We start from the raw sequence: 22,748 nt of genomic DNA, 5'->3' as shown, positions 1-22,748 counted from the left end.
GGACAGCCTTCTTAGCCTCCTGCGTACTAAAGGACAGATCCCAAATCACTATCATCACCTCTAGAATAAATCCCTGGTCATCTGATCATCTGCTGACCACTATTCTGTGATCCTATCTACACAGCATCAGATCCCTGGGACTTCTGCTACATCCTCCTGTCCATAATGTGCCAAATCTCACCTTTCCTACCCCTCTTTACTACACTCTGGATCAGTCTTCCTAATCACAGCTCAGTTAATACAAAATGTCCCCCAACCCCAATCCTTTTCTACCACAAAAGGACTTATGATGAATGCAATTTCGTTTCTGCCAAGCTGTCCAGATTCATTTCATTCTGCCATGCTCCAGTCATAGCGACTTTTTTATAGTTCTGTACCACTGCAAATGCTCATCATTTTAACTAGAAAAATCTTTGCTCCCCTTATTTGCCTACATACCCTTTTTCTTCTCCAGAAGTCTGGAGCTATGGTCCTCTATGTTTCCCCTATTGCAAGCTTTAACACTTCATACTATAGTTGTCTGTTTACATGTATCACTGGATTTGAATTTCTGAAGGGAAAAGACTGTTCCTTATTCATTTTTTTAAATTCCCACTGCTTTTAGATAATAGATGCTTACATTTTTGTTGAATGAATGCTTGAGTGATTACACTGAGAACATGAAACTTGAAAAGACTAATGACCTAATAAAGACTCTAATAAAACAATACTAATAAAACAAAAAAGAAATTGCCAAAAGAGGAAAACAGTCAGTAAAAGAGAGCACAAGGTGAAACAAGCTCCTCAAAGCAGCTTGTTCAAAGTACATCTTGCTTATATCAAGGGCATTTTAGAAATTTAAGAGCCAAAGCCCATTTATCAGATCTCCATTGGTTCCAAAATTGTATTTTCTTATGAATGTAGTCTATGGAGGAGGAGAAAATAAGAGTGGCTCATACAATGAAAAGCAAAAGTATGGACTCTCCTCTTTTTATTCCCAAGGGTTATCATATATTACAGTCACCTTCTACCCAGCAATACCTTTCCATTTGGTTTCTGTTTTCACTCTCTCTCCTGGAGGAAACTCTCAGAGCCTGGAGAAGGTAAAATAAGCTCTCTATTCCCTTTTATCCAATCATACTTTTTAATTATACCTACTTGGTTATTTAATTGACCCAAATACCTTAAGGCTTTCTCCCTTTATAAAGGTCCTTCCACCTGATTTTCTCATTTAAAAGAGGGAGAATTTCACACCCTTTATTGACTTTTCTCCAATTCTACACCTTACCTATGTGTAAAAGCTTCTCTAAGTCAAAATGCACTTTTAGTTCAAACCCCACAATTCACATAAATATAAATTACTTATCCTCTTATTATTTCACTTTAAAGATCATCTCTCCAATCAGAAAGTGTAATACTTTGGGGAACAGTAATGGACAACTTGTGTTCCCAGTAGTGCCTAATACAGCAACACGTGCAAGGAGTTGCTTAACAATATACTTGTTGACTAACTCATTCATGGAGCTTCTAACACAGTTTCTGCAGTTCCAAAAAGAATCAGAGAATTTGATGTCAATCAGAGAATTGGACTCCATAGAGATGGAAGAATTCCAAACAGCCTAACAATTTCCAAAGGACCTCTTGGACTCATTTTTTTCCAAACAACTTGTTCAAAACACTTCTGGCACCTAGCTCTGCACCCTCTTAAGGAAAGAAAGTGAATTGGGGGAAGTAGGAGTGGTGCCTTCATCTACCTGCTCCTGCCCTCTACCATTTCCATATAATGCCACTTGTGTGTCAATTCAAGTGCACTCTTACAATTCATCCAACCCAACTGGTGCACAGTCTACCACAGTTACAATTTGAAAAAATAAACACCAAGTGGTCATTAATTTTCATGTAATTAGATAGTCTTGTTCATGAGGACTGGAAATATGGATCTTTTGTATATTACATTAGAATAATGAGAATTTTCCCACAATTATAACTTCTGTGTTTATAACTTCATTTAACCTATGCAATTAACGAATATGAATTTGAACAAACTAAAGATTAGCTAAAAATGAATATCAAGTTTTTAGGAATTTTTAAAAATTCTAAATTATATTTGACATACAATATTATACTAGTTTCATGTATACAATATAGAGATTACATATTTATATACCTTGCAAAGTGATCACCATAATAAGTCTAGTAACTATCTGTCATCATAAATTATATTATTGACTGTTTTTAACAAGTAAAATAAATAGTGCTTGAAACTAGTCTTTCTTAATTTGATGATAAAAATAAAGGGCATCTGCTTTTGTTTTTACTTTTTTTCTTTTTTAATGGCATTAGCTTTTAAAGTAAATGAAAGTGGGGGTTTTCAATCAAAAACCTTTACAAAATAGATAATTATACTACAACATTTTTACTTTACAAATACTATTTTTGAGACATTATATACCTACTTTCATTGTTTCAAACAATTTTTAAGTCATAGGAAAATATATTATTTTCAACTGATGAGTCAAGTACTTAGGCTTTAACACTAATTTATTTTCTATTTCAAAGTTTAAAAGAATTTTAGGAATCACTCTCACTTTAAACTTTTCTCAATGTATACCTGCTTGGTTTCTAAAACAATCAAATCCCAATGTATCATTAATTTGTCTGAACTCTACTATTCTTGCTATGATGGATTTATATTTAAATTTTTATGGAATATGAAAACAAAAGAGGATGTGATTGAGGTAAGTAATAAAGAGAAGCATTCACTTTATGACTTTTATTATTTGATTTACAAAAATGTATTCATATGTTGCTTATATAATTAAAAATATACCCCCAAAGAAACTAATAAGAGAACTGAATATATTAAGTTTTTTGTATTATTTTCCCTAAGAGAACTATCAAAGACTAATCAAATACGAAGTTAATAAATACACTAAAGTAGAAAAATGTCAGGAGATAGGTACTTAAGAAATACAGAATATATATCAAATAAGCTTTGCAAAAACTAATAAGTGAAACAAATGATACTAATTATTATACATTAAAATATCCATTAACCAAAATTTATTAATCATCTAATGCATATTCTGGGCATTGTGCTACACACTATAGGAAATATTAAAGTTTATTGAAATATAGTACCATCCCTCTAGGAGTTCACAATTTTGTTAAGAAATTGCAAAATTTACACATAAAAAGTTGAAATAGGGGCCGGCCCAGTAGCTCAGGTGGTTGGAGTGCCGTCCTCCTAACACCAAGGTTGCTGGTTCGATTCCCACATGGGCCAGTGAGCTGCGCCCTCTGCAGCTAAGATTGTGAACAATAGCTCTCCCTGGAGCTGGGCTGCCGTGAGCAGCCAGAGGTCGGTGTGGGCTGCCATGGGCTGCGGTGGATGCCGTGGGCTGCTGTGTACTGCCGTGGGCTACCGTGTGCTGCCAGAAGTGGCCGGCAGCCAATGTAAGTGGCTGGCAGCCAGCGTGAGTGGCCATAGGCTGCTGTGGACTGCTGTGTGTTGCTGTGGGCTGCTGTGTGCTGCCGTAGGCTACCATGGGCTGCCATGGGCTACTGTGTGCTGCCATGAGCGGCCAGTGGCCAGCATGAGTGGCCGGCAGCCAGAGTGAGTGGCCGGCAGCTGGCGACAGCTACTGTGAGCTGCTGTGAGCGGCCACCCAACATCCAGCAACCTACTGCCTCATCCAGGGGGAGCACAAGGCTCATAATACCAGCATGGGCCAGGGAGCTGTGTCCTACACAACTAGACTGAGAAACAACGGCTTGAACCAGAGTGGGTGGTGGGGGAGATGGAAGAAGAGGAAAAAATACATATATATTGAAATATATAATATGGTGATGGAAGGAGAACTTACTCTGGGTGATGAACACACAATGGGATATATAGATGATGTAATACAGAATTGTACACCTGAAATCTATGTAATTTTACTAACAATTGTCACCCCAATAAATTTAATTAAAAAAAAAGAAAAAGAAATATATAAAAGGAAATGTGTCCCTGACAACAATGATTTTAAATGAGTTATTCTGTCCTTTGAGAATGAAGATTCCATGTAATGGTTAAAATATTTTGCGGGTGTTTATAATAGGATTATACTTTTTAGATCCATTGATTGAGAAAATACAATATAAAGAAATTTCCTATGAATAAAGGAATTTTATATCAGTATATGAATGCTGCCAATGATGGGAAACCAAAATAACACTATTTAAATAAAATGGTACTTTCTTTCTCTCATGAAACCATAAGCAGTTCAGGACTGGCATTGCGGTTTCCCAAATATCAGGAGCCCCTTTGATCATGTAATTCACCATCCTCAAAATGCCACTTCCAGCTTATAATCCAAGATGACAGTTGCTTGAGCTCCAGCATCACAGCCTCATTTCAGCCAGCAGGAAAGAAAAAACAGGGCACACTCTTTCCCTGTATACTTTTATGAGTGTTAGATTCAGAATGACCCCAGGTTCTAATTGTGGCTTGACCAGTAACTAGCTATGTGACATAGGGGTCAGTTATTTAATCTCTGTAAATGTTAGCTTTCCAGAAGTAGGCCATGACACTTCTGCTTACATTCCATTGGTCAGAATTTGGTTACATGACCACATTTAGCTGCAAGGGAGGCTAGAAAATATAGTCTTTATTCTGGAGAGCAATGTGTCTAGAATGTTATTATGGAAAAGGGTAGACTGGATTTGGGGGAACCAGAGATCTCTGCCACACACTTTTTTCTATTAATGAGAAAGAATACTTTTAAGCTTTTGAAAAACAGAGGGAAATAGATGTGAATTATTTAATATACAGATAATTCTTGGTGATGGTGAATTTGAGGATCTGGTCACAAACTGATCTCAACTGAAAGCTGCACAAAGCTCAAAGGCAATCTGGATGATTTTAGGTTGGAAAGGTTTCATGGAGGAGATGAGCTGGGCCTTGAAGAATGTGCGAGATTGTGAAATAAATGGCGGAAGGCAACTGAGACAAAACTTGACAGCAAAGGCAAGGAGGCAAGCAGGGCAGTTTGGCTCAAGCAGAATACATGTGGAAGTACTTTATAAACCAGAAACAGTATGAACGTTGTCTTTATCACATAGAAAGTATCAGGAGGTGAGGTTAAAAAAGGCCAAAAAGTTATAGAAAAACTTGAATACTAAAGGGAGGCATTTTGACATTCCGGCTCTGCCAGTTACTAGGTGTGTGGCATCAGGTCAAGTTAGTTAACCTCTGTGACTTGACTTCCTTATCTGTGAAATGTGGGTGATAATCACCACCTAATAGAGTTGTTTTGAGCTTAAATACTAGCATCTAGTCAGCATTCAAAAAATAGTAGGATTAATAAAAGATCTGAGCAATCAAGTAACATGGTAATTTTTTAAAAAGAGTTAACAGCCATCTGATAGCCAGGATTGATGCAAGAAGAAAATCTAAAGGCAGACAGAGCAAAGAAATCTCATCCGGCACAATTGATGCACAGGGGTTTGCACTTTATGCTTTAGGCAAAGAAAAATTGGAGTTGGCAAAGGAAATTTTGGAGGCATGATATCAGTTAGGACTACTGCCAAAGTCCAGGCCCAGGGATGAGGGCCTGAAATAAGACAGTAGCTGCAAGGACGGAGAAAAAGATCTGGCTATGAAAGGAACTTGCAGGCAGGAGGTGCAGAAAAGGGAAGAAGGGTTCTGGCTTGGGTGGAATAGCCAATAGCATTATTAACCAAAACATGAAAAAGAGGAAGAAAAACAAAATGGGGAGAGATAAGTTCAGTTTAGACTGTTAAGGTGATGCAGGGGCATCCGTATGATAAAGATGCCTAACAACCCAATGGATATAGAGTTCTGATATAGAAGTAGTGTCTGGACTGGAGGTGTGTAGATTTGGAAGCCATGTGAAATGAGGGAAGCTGAAATGATAGGAGGCGAAGAGTAGCTCCCCTAGAGGAAGCCTATAGAACAGAAACCTGAAGAAGTACAATAATTTCATGGGCAAAAGAAAAGAGAAGCCCAGAAAGGGAGACATAAAAATGAGAGATGGGAGAGCTGGGGGATACTGGTATCAAAGGAACCAAGAGAAAGAGGAGTAGTTAAAGAGGCTTCAAACTGTTATGAGCGCCCAGACAGCTGCAACGACCTTAAGAAGTTAGCAGACTGCTCAAATGTTAAGTGTAAATGTTGCTGACCGCTCTTCAGAGAGTTTAGGCTGGAGTTGTATGGGAAGATTAGCTGGCTCAGAAGTGCTGACCTCCTACTGGAATGAAGAACAGTTCAGGAAAGAGCTTAAAGAAATTTGCCACTACACAGTTATAGCAAGGCAAAAAGATGGAAGGAGTTGCTGATATGTTCTTTATGTTGCTGTCCTGGTCTCTCACTTTCAACTGTGGACCAAAGTCCTGGAAGGGTGAAAGTGGAAGGTGCTAGCAGGCACCACATTAGCCCTCTTCTCTCAGAGCCCCAGCTAGGCAGTGAACTTTTGGAGACTTATCCTCAGCATCTAGCACTGCACTATGACTACAGAAGGCACTCATGTTTGACGAATAAAATGCCAAAAGCAAATAAGATAGTTGGTCAACAAGAGGAATAAGTGCTAGAGGACATAAGCAAATAATATAGAGAAGTAGTTAGAGCTCTTGAAATCAAACTCAGATGGTAGTAGTAATTAGGCATTGCTACTTCCTATCTAGCTGTCTAACCTTGAGCAAATTCCTTAACACAATAGGGCTTACAATAAAACCCACTCTACACATAGCACTCGCCTAAATGACAATGTATATAATGTACTTGGCAAAGTACTTATTACTCAACTCTCCAGAAGTTTGACCTGAAAACATTTTGTACATTTTAAAAGAATTGTAACTATAAATTGACCACTGATTATCAATCAATTTCATCTACTAATGTTTACTGCAACCAGGAACTACACAGCCACATCACAATGAAACCATGGAGATAAAACCTGCCTCTTATGGAGTCATTAAAGAGTTTAGAGAAATTAATTGAGGGCATTTATGTAAAAGAAATTTAACAGTGAATAGCATTCACCATAAAAATCAATTAGCCCCTTCTTAAAAATGTACTTGTTAAAGATTGTAAAGGTCTTGTACTCAGCACCGCTGTTACCTAGCCAAAACTTCTATTATACCCACTTGGCAAAAAAGGGGAAAATACATAGCTTTTTTTGTACATTTATGATCTGCTATTTTAAAAACACAAGAGGAAAACATAGTAGCCCTCTAAATTGTACTTACAAATTCTGCTTCTGTAATAGTTGGTGGCTCTGAAACAAGATAAAATATTACATTATCTCACTCAAATCTGATTTCCTTTTCGAGTAAATGAAATAATTTGAGACAGCACCTAGCCCTGCTTTATACATGGGCAAGCTCAGTAAAATTTTGGCCCTCTGTTCATTCTCTGCACATGGAATGAATTTTAAGTTGGAATTCAAGGTGGAAGTGGGGAGGAAAGGCCTCTGGAATCCAGCTTGGTCATTAATTCACTGTGACCGTGGAGTTAACCTTCATAGATGGAGGCCTCCATTATTCCATGCAAAACGGAAAATTAAGCAAGTTAAAATAAGACAGTGCCAATGAGGCAATGTCAATGGAAGGAGAAGGGCTGGGTGAGAGGTGACGATGGGGTGTGGAAGTAAAATTGGTAATAAAATGCGATGGCAGAGCAGTGGGGCGAGTTTTTTGAGTGTTTGGAAGAGGGGACGCCTGGGCGGGGAGAGTAAAACCAGAGGCGGGAGTGTGGTCAGGCCGGACGCCGCGGGCCACGTCGTTCGTCCTTCCCGCCGCCCCACCTACCGGCGCAGAGCCGCTTCTCCGGCATGCTGCCGCCGTTGCCCGCGCCCCGCGTCCGCGCGAGCCGTCAGGGCCCCGTCCGCGCGCCGGCCCAGCGCCCCACGGGGCCGGTCTCTCCCGCGAACAGTGCGGCTGCGGGGCGGCGCGCGGGCCCGGGCTGCGCCCGCTGGTGTGGCCTCCGCCTCGCACGAGTTGCTATGGAGTTTAGACAATGAAAGCGCCGACCTGCGGGCTGCCCCGGGCCAGGGCGGTCACGCGCTTTTTGGGGCTCCTGCTCCGAGGAAGGGCCACGCCGGCGGGCGGGCCCTGGAGACATGCGTCGTCCTTAACGACCGAACTAGCAGGGGACTAGTTACTGTGGTGACCGTGGCTCAGACCTGTTCTCCCAAAACAAAGTCCCGGCCGCACCATCAATTTTGATATCCCATAGTAAGAAATGACCCTGGTAAACGGGTGCGGGATTGGAGGCCAGATGGGCTGGTCCTGAGAAGGGGGGAAGAAAGGCAAGAATTTTGTTGATACTGAGGGAGGAGGTTCAACACAAAGCTCTTGAGCTCATTCCCAGTTGTATGAAATGCCTGTGTAAAAAGATAAATATTCATGTGCTTTAGGAGGTGGATGTGACGCCAGATCTTCCCCCACATTTTGGCTCCAATCAGGACTGCTGCATTTTCAGGATATCTAAGCTTTAAAAATTACGCGAGGGGGCTGTTGACGAGGGGACAATAAATTGAGGGTGCTCAAACTGCATGTTCTGGAAAACGAAGAGTTTAAAAGTGAAAAACGATACTTATTAGAGGAAAAAAACCCCACCATTTTTAGAGAAGTCATGGCCAACTCAAATTTCCAGCCCAGCCCTCTTCCCCCTAATCCTAGGAACACTAAATCCAACTGCTCGCTGTACACAGCAGTGGCTTTTCCTTGGATGCTTCCAAATCAGAATACCCAAAAGGAAATTTACATTTCCCCCATTCCTTATCTTCTAATTTCATCTTCCTACAAAAATCCCATGTTCAGTAAGTGGTACCTTCATCCAAGTGACTCAAGGCAAAAACCACATATTCAATCAAGCACTAGATCCTGCCAATTCTACCTTAAAGTACTTCTGGAATCTTCTCTCCACTCCAACAACCTGAGCATAGGCTCCCATCTGCACTATTGTAAAAACTTAACTTGTCCCTCTTCCAGTCTTTGCTTCCAGTGGAATCCCCCTAAATCCATTCTCCTGCTGAAAGCAAAAGAATCTAAATGCAAATCTGACCTACTGAAAACCTCAGTGGCTCCACATTTGCATCCTAAGGTGTCCAGGGTGCTCTAAGGCCAGCCAGGGGCCTGCAGGTATGTGACTGCTTAGGCAACCAGGGAGTTAAGACAATGGGTGTTTGTACTGCAAGGAACCGTAACACCTGCCCAGTTATATTTATTGCCTTTTCAGTATGGCATAGGCAAAGACAAATAAACCACTACCTTTGCCAAACAAAACCAGAGGGCAAAATGAAGTGAAGGGAGAATAGTGGAACAGAAAGGTAAGGGGTGGTGGAGGGAACAAATCATGAAGGGCTTTGTTGGCCCTTGTAAGGACTGTACCTTTCATTCTGAGTGAAACGCGAACCATAGGAGTTCTGAACGAAGTACCATGGTTTTACTTTTATTTGAAAATGATCACTCTGGGTGCTGTATAGAGAATGCACATGGGCACAAATAGAAGCGGCAAGAGCTGATGTTGTCTCAGACCACAGTGGTAGCAGCAACAGGTTTGAGAAGGACTCAGATCTGCATATATTTAAAGGTAGAGCCAAGAGAAAATTCTGACTAGTTGGATGTGGGAATGAAACAAAGAGAGTAGCTGAGAATGACTCCAAAGATTTGGGCATGCGCAGCCGGAAGGATGAAGTTACCATCATCAGAGATGGGGAAAGCGACGCAGTTCACATTGTGGGGGAGAGATTACGGTCTATTAGCCATTCAAGACAAGATTTTGAATTTGCGGTTGATAGAGGAGCCTGGAATTTGAGAGATGTGAATTTAAGAGATGACATATAAATGGGGGTTTCAGGCGTTTGTTGCTGCTGATTCAGCTGTCAGGCAAGTCCTTCTGGTCTTTGTCAGTCTCAATTTTCTCATTCTTCAATACTCAGCTTGGGTGTCATCTTCTCTAGTATACCTTCCCATGGATTCCTTTCATTGGCCTTTCCTCTTGCTCCTGTGTGCTTGGTGCAAACTCATATCTTAATCATATATTAATATTAAAATAATCTGTACAGGGAGGTGCACCCTCTACCCTCTGTGCCACCTACCAGACAGTAAACAGTAAACTCCTAGAGACTGAAAAAGATGTCTTATTTTATTTCCTCCCCACCCACACCCCACACCCTGCACCCCCCAGCACCCACTATTGAGTGTCTATCACTCGGTACGTAATTGTTGAAATATCTTCTTTTCCATTGCAATCATTCTGCACTATGCCCTGCTCACAGAGATTTATCTCTGTTTTAGATAACCATACTAATAACAAGTCAATAGTTTATTTTGACATCAAATATGGCTAACACTTATTGCATCCTTACTATGGGCCTGTAACAATAACCTCAAGAGATTGCTATTATTATTTTCAACCATTTAGGGAACTGAGACTTAGAGAGGTGAGATAATAAGCTAAAAGACAAAAAACCTAAAAGTGTTGAACCCACAAGTTGATCCAGATCTGTCTGATCCAAAGCCTTTGTTCTTTAACCAGGCTATGCAGACTTTCTCTCGAAAAACAATCTCACGAGATTTAAAAAACACAGGAACCAGAATGACTGTAATTTGAACCCAAATGCATAGATTATAAGGTATTCTAATGTTTTGGTTAATTTTATTTTTTTTTGTAACAGCTTTAGGGTTGTAGTGTAACTCACATATCATACAATTTATAATATCTAATTAAAGTACACCATTCAATGGTTTTTAGTATATTGAGTTGTGCAACTATTACCAGAATCAATTTTAGACCATTTTTATCACCTCAAAGAAACCCCATACCCTTTAGCTATCATCCCCTATTCACCCCTCCCCCAGCAACCACTAATGTTCCTTTTGTCTCTGTATATTTGCCTATTCTGGACATTTCATATGAATGGAATCATACCATATGTTCACCTTTTGTGAACGGTTTTTTTCACTTAGCATAGGTTTTTAAGATTCATCCATGTTGTGGCATGAATCAGTACTTCTTTCCTTTTTATTGCTCAATACATTCCATTATACAGGTATACCATGATTTATCCATTCATCAGTTGATAGACATTTGGGTTGTTTCTACTTTTTGGGTATTATGAATCATGCTATGAACATTCATTACAAGTTTTGTGTGAATACATGTTCTTATTTCTCTTGGATATATAACTAGGAGTGGAATTGCTGGGTCAAAAGGTAATCCTATATTAAATTGTTTAGCAACTCTATGTTTAACTTTTTAAGGAAATGCCAGACTGTTTTCCCAATTGGCTGAAGCATTTTATATTACCAGCAGTGGATGAGAGTTCTGATTTTCCCACATCCTCAATAACACTGTTGTCACCTGACTTTTTTATTACAGCCATCCTATTGGGTGTGAGGTGGTTATCTCTTTGTGGTTTTGGTTTGCATTTCCCTGATGACTAGATTTTACTTTTAAAACACTTTATTCCCTTTCCCCCAAACTAGCTAGTTTTTCCCAAAAGATCTTATTCTGCAAGTAGTCTGTATCATTGCTGAAAACCAACACAGTTCAAAACTGAAAGTTTATAATGGGAAATATATCTATAAACATGAAATTAAGTTTCTCTTTATTCTGTTCTTATTCTGGACATATTGTTAGCAATTTTGCAGGATGTGTTTGAGATGGCCTTACATAAATATAGACTTTGTAGTACACCTGTGATTCAATTTGGGAAACTCTGAAAAGCATGTCAGACAGTCTCCCTGCAAAACAGCTAAAACTGTGATAAATGAGAAGCCAGCATAACCATGGAACAAGACAAAAAGTGGACAAAGAAAAATTATCAGGTTTCAAAAATAAGCCCAAAAGCAAATGTCACAAAGGCTGACCTGAACTGCAAGGATTAATTTGCATTAGGGCTACTCTATTTAGCCTGCTCAGAGCAAGAACCTGCAGAAATTTACTGAGTGATTCTCCCAGGTACTGTCAGAAAAACTGGCTACTATGTGTATGTGTATGTGTATGTGTATGTGTATGTGTATGTGTATGTGTATGTGTCTGTGTATATGTATGTGTATGTGTATGTGTATATATATCTCCTTCACAGTCAACAGCAAAATTTCAGGCAGCCTACCTATTTAATCATTTAAATGTTTCAGTCCTTCCTTGGGCTTTGTGTGATAGGGTACAACTTAAGCCTAGTTCTAAATCTTTCTGAGTGTGAACAGGAATATCACCAAAGGCTGAAATTCATATATCATAGTGAGTCTGAATACAAATGGACAATGACCAGGAACTTCTGGTCATGATAGCAGAGTAGGTAATGCCTGTGTTTGCTTTCTCCCATGACCACATCAAAATTACAACTACAGAAAAACCACTCTTGAGAACCACCTGAAGACTAGCTGAATAGAACTCCTATAACTAAGGATATAAAGAAGAAGCCACACTGAGACTGAAAGGAGGGACAGAGATGTAAAAGGAGCTGGCCCCATGCTCTTGTGTGGCAGTTAAGAATTGGGAGGGATATCTCAGCTGCAGAAGACCCCAATGAGGAGCTAGGGATCCCAACCCAACCCCGGGCTTCCCAACCCCACAACAGCTGGTTGTGAAAATCAGCAGGGACTCAGTCTGAATGAAACGGAGAGATGCTAGAGACCCAGGCATTCTCTTATAGGGCCCGAGCACATACTCACTTGCTCACAAATACTCACTCTAAGCTCCAGAGAAGGGTCAACATCAGGAAAAGCACCAGGGACATACAGGGAGGAACTGAATTATCTGGCTTCAGGGGAAAGGCTGAAGGGACAGTTCTTTCCAGGACTAAAGTGCCTGCAGAAGCTATTGTTCCTTTGTTAAGCCCTCCCGCACCCAGCCTGCTGGCATAGGTGCACACCAAATCTGAGTCTCTACCAACCTGGTTAACAGGTTGAGCCTGTCGCCCCACCCTGGTGCTTCTCTGAGACCCCACCGCACACAATTCACATGCCAGAATCATCATCTCAGAGGCTAATCTGCAAAAGCGTCTAGCCTGGGCGTGCACTACAAACAGCAGCTGGCCTCAGTGTGCCCTGCTAAGTGGCTCCAAGCCTGGCACTAGTGGCAGCCAGCCTTGGTTCACAGTATAACCACTCTCAGGTGCTTTCAAGCCCAGCACAGGCAGTGGCTAACCTGGGCCTGCACCAATGTCCCTCCCTAAAGGCCCCAGAACCAACACACCTAGTGGCTGGCTTCAGAACACACCAGAGCACTACCCAATTAGTCCCACAGATGACACACCCAAAGGGTGGACTTAGCAGGCACAAGAGTCCCACTTAAGTGAATCTTGCTCCTTGGAGTTAACCCTCCACAACAGCTTGTCCACTGTAGTCATGGCCACTCCTCACAGCCAGTCAGTGTGAGAGTCAATCCTGAACCCACTGATGCGCCAACAGCAACCAAGGCTCAACTACAACAGGAGGGCACTCACAACCCACACAAGGGACATCCCTGGAGCACCCAGCTCAGGCGAACAGGGAGACTGTGCCACTGGGCCCTACAGGACACCTACTATATAAGGCCACTCTGCAAAGACTGGGAGACATAGAAGCTCCACCTAACACATAGAAACAAAAACAGAGAGGCAGTAAAAATGGGGAGACAAAGGAACATGTCCCAAATGAAAGAACAGGACAAAACTCCAGAAAAAGAACTAAACAAAATGGAAGCAAGCAATCTACCAGATGTAGATTTCAAAACACTGGTTATAATGATGCACAATAATCTCAGTGAGAACTTCAACAAAAAAATGCAAAACGTAAAATAGGGGATAGAAAACAGAAAAAAGAACCAGTCAGAAATACAATAACTAAAGTTAAGAATACATTAGATGGAATCAATAGCAGATTAGATAAAGCAGAGAATCAGTTCAGCAATTTGGAATACAAGGTAGGAGAAAACACGCAATCAGAACAGGAAAAAAAAAGAATTAAAAAAAATGAGGATAGTCTAAGGGACCTCTGGGACAATATAAAGCATAAATACATTCTTATCGCAGAGGTACCAGAAGAAAAAGACAGAGAGCAAGGAATTGAAAACCTATCTGAAGAAATAATGACAGAAAACTTCCCCAATTTGGTGAAAGAAATATACAAGCCCAGGAAGCACAGTGAGTCCCAAACAAGATAAACTCAGAGGCCCACACCAAGACACATCGTAATTAAAATGCCAAAGGTTAAAAACAAAGAGAGAATCTTAAATGCAGCAAGAGAAAGGCAGTTAGTTATCTACAAGGGAGCTCCCATAAGACTGCCAGCTGATTTCTCAACAGAAACTGCAGGTCAGAAGGCATTGGCACAAAATATTCAATGTAATGAAAAGCAAGGACCTACAACCAAGATTACTCTACCCTGCAAGGCTATCATTTAGAATTGAAGGAAAGATAATAAGCTTTCCAGACAAGAAAAAGTTGAAGGAGTTCTTCACCACCAAACCGGTATTTCACACAGTGTTAAAGGGGACTTCTTTAAGAAGAAAAAGAAAAAAATAGAAAGTATGAATAATAAAATATCATAAAGATAAAAAATCTCATTGACAAAGGGAAATACATAATAAAAGCAGTGGGCCAAACACCTCTAAAGCTATTACAAAGGTTAAAAGAATGGTAGTGATTTTACAATGTGTTAGAACTTAAGCGCCCACCAACTTAAAATAGACTGCTATAAACCTTGCTTGGTATATATGAAACACATGGTAACCACAAACCAAAAATCTATGAGATATACAAGAAATAAAGAGAAAGGACTCCAAACACAACACTAACATCAACATACAAGAGAAGAGAATAGGAAAGGAACAGAGAAGAACTATAAAACCAATCAGAAAACAAATAATAAAATGGCAATAACCTGATACCTATCAATAATTACTTTAAATGTAAATGGATTAAGTGCTTCAATCAAAAGAAAAATAGATAAAGAAGATGTGGTACATGTCGACAATGGAATATTACTCAGCCATAAAAAAATCCTACCATTTGCAACAACATAGATGAACCTAGAGGGTATTATGCTAAGTGAAAAAAGTCAGAGGAAGAAAAATACCATGTGATTTTACTTATATATAGAATCTAAAAAACAAAGTAAGTGAACAAACAAAGTAGAAACAAATTCATAGGTACAGCAAATAAACTGATGGTTGCCAGATGGGAAGGGGGTTGGGGGACTGGGTGAAAAAAGGTGAAAGGATTAAGAAGTACAAATTGGCAGTTACAGAATAGTCATCGGGATGTAAAGCACAGCTCAGAAAATATAGTCAATGATATTGTAATAACTATGTAGTGTCAGGTGGGTCAAAACTTATCAGGGGGATCACTTTGCAAGTTACATAAATGTCTAACCACTATGCTTTATACCTGAAACCAATATATCGAATTTTTAATTGAAAAATTAAAAAACAAACAAATGGAAATGGCCAGACCATACATGGCAATAGAACTCTGGCTTATAATCTCTGGAGCAACCAGCCTTGGAAACCAAACTACAACCTCTGCAGCAATAGGCCCCAAGTGGTTAGGACTTGATTAGTAACTACCAGTTTCCCAATTTTTGTCCCCATTTCCAACTCAGGACCAACCAGAGAAAGCCAAATAAGCTTCCCAAACCAATTACATAGGATGCCAGCCAGATTCTAGTTAGTCTGTTTCCAGCTTCTCCAGGACAACACTCTCCAATCACAGCACCCCTGAAGTCTTCCCCTTTTCTCACTATGCAGATTTCCCACTCTTTCCTGCCTTTGAGTCTCTGCCAAATGCAAGTGATGGTGGTCGGCTTCCTTGTTAAAGCAAGCTCTGAATAGCCTTTGCTTAATCTTCTTTGAGTTGTTTTATTTCCACATATGCCTAAACTTTATTTTTAATTTTTATACATAAATGAATCAGAATGACAAGCAGAATTTTTTTTTAGGAGCCGGATGGCAACTCAACATCTAATAATGTATGATACCACCCCCACTCCAATCCCTACAGTAACTACAATTGTGGCAAAAAGATCAGAAACACAGTTATAAAATTTATGTATTATTTCCATTCTCTTTTGGATAACCACTGGTTATCTTTCCCTTTTGTCAAATTACATATCTGTATTTGATAACAGCCACACACATTCATACCACATTTAACTAGAAAACATTATTTTCTATTTCCTAACAATTCATAATTTTTTGAAGGAACATAATTTAATATTCATACTGCAATTTCTCAACTTATCCAAGATAATTACCATCTGGACCTACTGGTTTAGATTCTAATTGTCAATATACTCCATTATATTATTTTATTTCTTACACAAACTGATAATTCAATTTCTAGTCCTTCCCTAGCTAAAGTTTTAAAACTCTAATATTGCTCTAGGATGTTGTAATTTTTACAAATAGAAAATACATTGTTTTTTTTCCTCCTCCATCTCCTTTTTTCTTCCTCTCCTCCCTCCCCCTCCCCGCCTTTTTTTTAATGAATTTGAGCTTTAAGGAATTTTCTTGACCTGTGTTGGTCTCTCTTGTAGCCCCGGCACCTAAATAAAGCCTGGCATGATATAGTAAATGCTCAATAAATGTGTTAAATGAGTTAACTATATTTTAAGAATATATTATAGAAAGTTATAAAATAAATGAGACACCACTACACACCTATTAGAATGACCAAAATCCAGAACACTGACAACACCAAATGCTGGTGAGGGTGTGGAGCAACAGGAACTCTCTCATTTATTACTTATGGGGATGCACAATGGTAGTCACTTTGGAAGACTTGGTTTCTTAGAAAGTTAAACATACTCGTACCATACGACCTAATAATCGTGCTCTTTGGTGTTTTACCCAAAGGAGTTGGAAACATGTCCACACAAAAACCTGCACATGGATGTTTATAGCAGTTTTATTAATAATTGCCAAAAGTTGGAAGCAACTAAGATGTCTTTCAGTAAGTGACTGGATAAACTGTGGTTCATGTAAACAATGGAATATTATTCAGCACTAAAAAGAAATAAGCTATCAAGCTATGAAAAGACAGAGAAGAAACTAAAATGCATATTACTAAGTGAAAAGCCAATCTGTAAAAGGCTACATACTGTATGATTCCAACCATATTACATCCTTAAAAAGGCAAAACTATGGATATAGTAAAAAGATCAGTTGTTGCCAAGGACTGGGCAGTGGGAAGGGACGAATAGGCAGAGCACAGGATTTTTAGGGCAGTGACAGTACCCAGTATGATGCTGTAATAGGAAATATACGTCATTACATATTTGTCTCAACCCATAGAATGTGCAATAAGAGTGAACCTGATGTAAACTGTGGACTTTTGGGGATTATGATGTGTCAATGAAGGTTCATCATTTGCAACAAATGTATCACCAATGGAGATGTTGATAATGGGAGAGCTGGGCACATGTAGGGGCAGGGAGTATATGGGAACTCTCTATCTTCCTCTTAATTTTACTATGAACCTAAAACTGCTCTAAAAAATAGTCTTTTAAAAGAATTATAAAAGAACATTTTTAATCCGCCAATCAGGTATCATAGTGGGGGGGGGGGGAAGGTCCAACAGTTTGAATTTCCCATCTCCTTACCTGAAGCCAAACCAACAGTACGTGAGTCTCCAATAAAGCAGCAGCATCAGAACCAAAGCTTTGCTGCCATGGGACAGGGGTACTGCTCAGGTTAGCATGAATAGGCAGAAAGCCAAGGCAAACAGCCACCATTTTTAACCCCAACTCTAAACTCACTAGTGTGGTACCAACACATGTTTAAGCTCCTCTAAGCCTTATCTGGGGGAAAAAGGCAAATAATAATGGTACCATACCACCCTCATAGCTTTGTTCTTAATAAGATAATGTCTGCAAGATACATAGTTCATTTCCTGGCCAAATTAAAAATTATCCACCAACAATAAAGATCAATAAATATTTTAAATTGGGGTCACTGTCTCAGGATTCCACAGCCCTTTTAGTCAACATTTACTGTGTCTCTGTATCAGTTTAGTATACACTAGAGCACTAGAGAGAGGTAAGAAAAAATAGCCCCTGCCCTTGGACACTTACACTCCTCATGAAATAATTCAAGGGCACTTTCAAAGTAACTGGAAAATGAATGTAAATTATCCTCTGTATCAGGAGGGAGGCAACCCATGTACATTCCCCTGGTAGCAGAGAATAAGAAAAAGAGAACTTTCATGCCAGCTGCCTTGACACCTCCTGGTTTTAAATAATGACACAGCTTCCTCTCTCTGTCCTCATAGTACCGTGTATACCTGACCCAGGCTGGGCATAGGAGGTAGATGGGAAGGCTTCTGCCAAACACTGAACTTCTGTTCAGTGCTTAGGTACTAGACTATGTACTGGGGTTACAGACACAGGACAAAGGGATTCACTGTCTAATGAGGAAAACATAAAAGTTCTGACATATGCTGTGATAACACAAAGGGGCTCTGGAGAGTGACATAACCAGCCTGGAGTGGGGGAAGGTGATCAGCCCCAGTGTACACTGGGCAGTCTTAAATGGCAAGTAGGAGGGAGGCAATGTGGAAGGGAGACAATGACAATCTGAGGCAGAAAACAGCATCAGCAAACTCTAAGGGAGCATGAGGGCATGGTGTCTCAATTTCAGCTCTCTCCAAAGCTAATAACTATATTTGAAGTTCCCTATGCTATCTCCTGAAAAAGTAAAGAAAGTTGGGAGGTGTATAAAATATATATCATACGACAACCAATTATTAATTCAGCAATTCAATTAAGATTTTAAACTAATGAGACACTCAGATTTGTACTTCAGTAAGATCATGCAGATCATTACTAGATTTATCAGGGTGATCATTCTGTAAGTTATATAAATATCTAATCACTATGTTGTACACCTGAAACAAAAATGATATGGCATACAATAGTATGTCAACTGTAATTTAAAAAACTTTTTAAATTAAAATAAAAAAATCACCCAGATGATAATTTATTTGTTCTTTATCCCTAACTTTATTATTATTAAAGTATTTATTTTAAACAAATGAGATTACTCAGCTTTTGTCCAGGTGACACCCAAATAAGCTTCAAGCCAATAGTATTTACCAACAGGCATAAAAACATTCAAGAAATAAAATTACATCTAGTTATAAGATTAACAAATTCTTGGGATCTAATGTACAGTATGGTGATTATAGGTAATGATACTGTATTATATAATTGAAAGTTGCTATCAAAGTAGATCTTAAGTGTTCTCACTACACACACAAAGAAATGGTAATTATGTGACAGGAAGGATGGAGGTGCTAGCTAATTGTATGGCGGTAATCATTTTGCAATATATAAGTGCATCAAGTCAACACTTTGATCACCTTAAACTTATACAGTGTCATGTCAATTATGTCTCAAAAAAGTTGGAGAAAAAAGATACTTTTCTTCCTTTAATTTTATATAAGTACTATGCCTTGAACATAGATTTCCCTCTTTTGAATATCAACACAAAAAATATATCTTTGCCATCCTAGCACATAAAAATGTCATATTTACTTTTCGCATGTAGTTATATAACACTTATTCATAAAGTGATGCATATTTCACGTCTAAAGGACAATGTCCTCTGCCCCTAAACACCAAAAATATGTGTATATATGTGTATACATACATATCCTCTCATTTGTATCATCATATTCATATTATCATGATTCACTGTCCTATTACGTGACTCATTAATTCAGCAATTAATACTTGCTGCATCATCCATCACGCACAAGACACTTTGCTAAAGGAGGTAGCGAGCCAAATAAAACAAATCTGCTCTTAAGGAACTTGCCAATGGTAGGAGACAGGTAAAGAATTTAATACAAATAAGACATGCCACAGAAAGATATAAATAAACACTAGATTCAAAAAAGACCAAAATTTCATATTTGTTAGAGAAATCAGAAAATGATTCATGGAAAGAAACTAAGGATTAGCTTCATTCAATGGGAGTTAATATGGCAAGAAAGACAGGAAATGGGAGAAAGCAGAGGAGGTTGAGAAAACAATAAGGAGTCTAGTTTGGCTGGAACAAAGTGCACAGAGTGGAACGATGGGAGAGATTGCTAGAAAGTTAGGAGCATTAGGATATCCTAAATTCTGCTTCATTTTTAATAGGAAGCAACGTAATTAGAGCCACATTTTAGTACAAATAACCTGGCAATGGATATTTAGGACAGATTCAGATGGGAAGAAAGCAAAAGCAAAGAGATCTGTTAGAAGGCATTTACAGGATCTAGGCAGGATGTGACTAGGACCTGAATCAAGTACCAGCTTTCTGCAGAAAGGAGAACGCCAGAGGGAAATAATTGGTAGGGCGCCCCCACCACTCATAACCAGCACTCATCTCCAGATTTCGACTGCGCCTTCTACTCCTCTGGCTCCACAGTGCACGGTGCGGGAGCCAGGAGGGCAGAGCCACTGGGCAAGCAAACACAGATGGCTAAGGCACAGACCCCGCTGCCAACAAGGTGTTCTGTTGCAAGTCATCCCAGAAAACTGCACTCTTGCAAGCCAGCTAAAATATTTTAATTAGCAACTCTGAGTAATAACTATTACCAAAATTTATTCTATATACACTTTAAAAATTAAGTCAAGGAACATTTCCCCTACCTGGCAATGTCACAGTACATCAATGTCAAATACTAAAAGCTAAATTTACTTTTTTGAAGGATAGCCAAAATCACCATAAATGAGTCTTTGGTGCCCCCTTGTGGAATGTTTAGTATGAACTTTGAAATATTTATCCTTCCACACAGATGCAATAAAGGGTATTTCCATCTTTTAAGACATTTAAATAATTTTCTATATGTTACACTATTTTAGAGAGACACAATGTAAAATAAAGCCATGTAAATAAAATGCAAACAAGGAACATAAGAAATCAAATGTTGAAAATATTCAGTAAATTTTTGTCATAAATCACAAGTTTCTCACCAGTTTTTCCCCCCAAACAAAGGGGTCAGAAATAGGAAATATCTGTCCTTCCTGGAAACAAGTATAAGTCAAATAGAAAGAATATTCCTGCCCATCAGCCAACAAGGCTGTTAAGGGGGAAATACAGAGAGATTCTTAATCCTAAGTCAGTAGAAGGTAAAGCATTCATTGGTTTTCTCTAGAAACAACACTCATTCTTTTCCTTATGTCCTTATTAAGAAGTGAAACAAAATACAAAAATAAAGCCCTCTTGTTTTGGAATCTTCTTGGGAGCACAGAATAGACCATCAATAACTGTTTGGTGAACTTTTTCTTATTATTTTATCTCACCCAATAATCAAAACCTGTAAGAATGCAGTAATTACTGGAATATGGTAATATTTATTCCTGTTTTCAAAATGCCTTGTCTTTAAATTACAAAGACTTTAGGACTAGAGCAGTGGCCTTTCTCTTGAACTGAACTCTCAGATAATAGAATATTCATGCAATTCATGTAGTTTTTCAAATGATGAAGTTCTCTAAGCCACGCAGGAGCTAAGGAACTACTCTATTCAGGCAGAATTGTTCTAAATTAGAATGATTTTTTTCCTGATATACCAATAGATTTTTCTTAAATGACAAAACAATTTTCCATTTCAGACATGGTAATTATATGCATACTGAATTTACCAACAGGGCTTCTGCAAAGACTTTTGTCATGTACAAGTGGCAGACTACCTCTGCTAGAATCCTGACTCCCCGTCACATGCTGTCTGTGTGATTTTAGATTTAACCTGATTCTTGGTTTTCTGATATATAAAAGAAATAACTGCCTTATAGAGTTGCTGTGAAGAATAAATGAACACATATAAAGGATTTAGAAGAGTGCCTATATATAAAGTGCTCAATTCATGATTGGTTGAATTCAGACATTTTTTACAAGCAAGTTAGAAGCTGACTTCATAGTTTCATTCAGCATAATGTTCTATCCTCACAAATGCAATTTCATTTTATTCTATTCACATGCAGCCAAATGTGTATTAACACAGATTGCTGTACCACTTAGAGTTTTAAAAGTGATTTCACAATACATCATCTCTTTTAATTTCTCTTATTTATAGATAAAAGAAATAGGCTCAGAATCAATAAGTGACTTGCATATGAGCACAGCTAGTAAGTAGTTCAGGATACCAACTGAGGCTTTTTGACTCCTAGCCTAGCACTCCTTCCATTACACTCTAACCAGTTGCAAGAAAAATCAGCTAAAAGAATGCGTAAGCCAAACAAATCTACCGATTACATGTTAAAAACAATTTAAGAAATCATTTAGATCCCATTTTTTTTGTTTAATGAAGCATTAATCACTGAAATCAAATACTAAGAAATTAACAAATTATTAGGATAGAAGTATAACGGTTTACTTTGATAGAAATTACTAGTACTAAAAAAACAATCTACTCATTCAATAAATATTTATTGAGCACTTTCTACTTGCCTGGCACTAGGCTAGGTTAGGTACTAGGGATGCAATAGTATTTAAGTTAAACATGATATAGTCCAGGTCTTCCCAGTTTATACCTTATGGGAAAAGAAAATTAAACAAGCAATTTAAATAAAGTGAACTAAGTGCCGTTCAGAGGGAGGACAGGATGCTTGGGAGCATACAGCTAAAGTAAGTGCTCCTGTCAGTTACGATAACACATAATAATTTACAATAATTAAGATAACGTTGATTGTTTTCTGGACAGCTGGAGCCTTTGTTTAATACAATTGTTCATTAATACTGTATGATTTTCTTCCAGTTAACTTATTTACCTCTTGACCCTATCACAAAT

The 22,748-nt window shown here is 38.7% G+C and overlaps 1 protein-coding gene across 1 annotated transcript in view; it reads right to left on the bottom strand.

Annotated features, from left to right (window-relative positions):
- Window positions 1–8,004, bottom strand: part of RGS22 (regulator of G protein signaling 22) — a 173,260-nt gene extending 165,256 nt beyond the window's left edge. The window contains exons 1-2 of the mRNA XM_074316672.1: window positions 7,792–8,004; window positions 7,231–7,259 (exon numbers count right to left, since the gene is read on the bottom strand). Of these exons, the coding sequence (XP_074172773.1) occupies window positions 7,231–7,259; window positions 7,792–7,816 (54 nt within the window). The 5' untranslated portion in view covers window positions 7,817–8,004. The remainder of the gene's footprint in view (window positions 1–7,230; window positions 7,260–7,791) is intronic.
- Between the last annotated feature and the right edge of the window lie 14,744 nt (window positions 8,005–22,748).

Source organism: Rhinolophus sinicus, linkage group LG12 (assembly GCF_036562045.2).
Source record: "Rhinolophus sinicus isolate RSC01 linkage group LG12, ASM3656204v1, whole genome shotgun sequence".
NCBI classification, from domain to species: Eukaryota; Metazoa; Chordata; class Mammalia; order Chiroptera; family Rhinolophidae; genus Rhinolophus; species Rhinolophus sinicus.
Note: the sequence above shows the minus strand (reverse complement) of the source record. Positions and strands in the feature narration are given on the sequence as shown.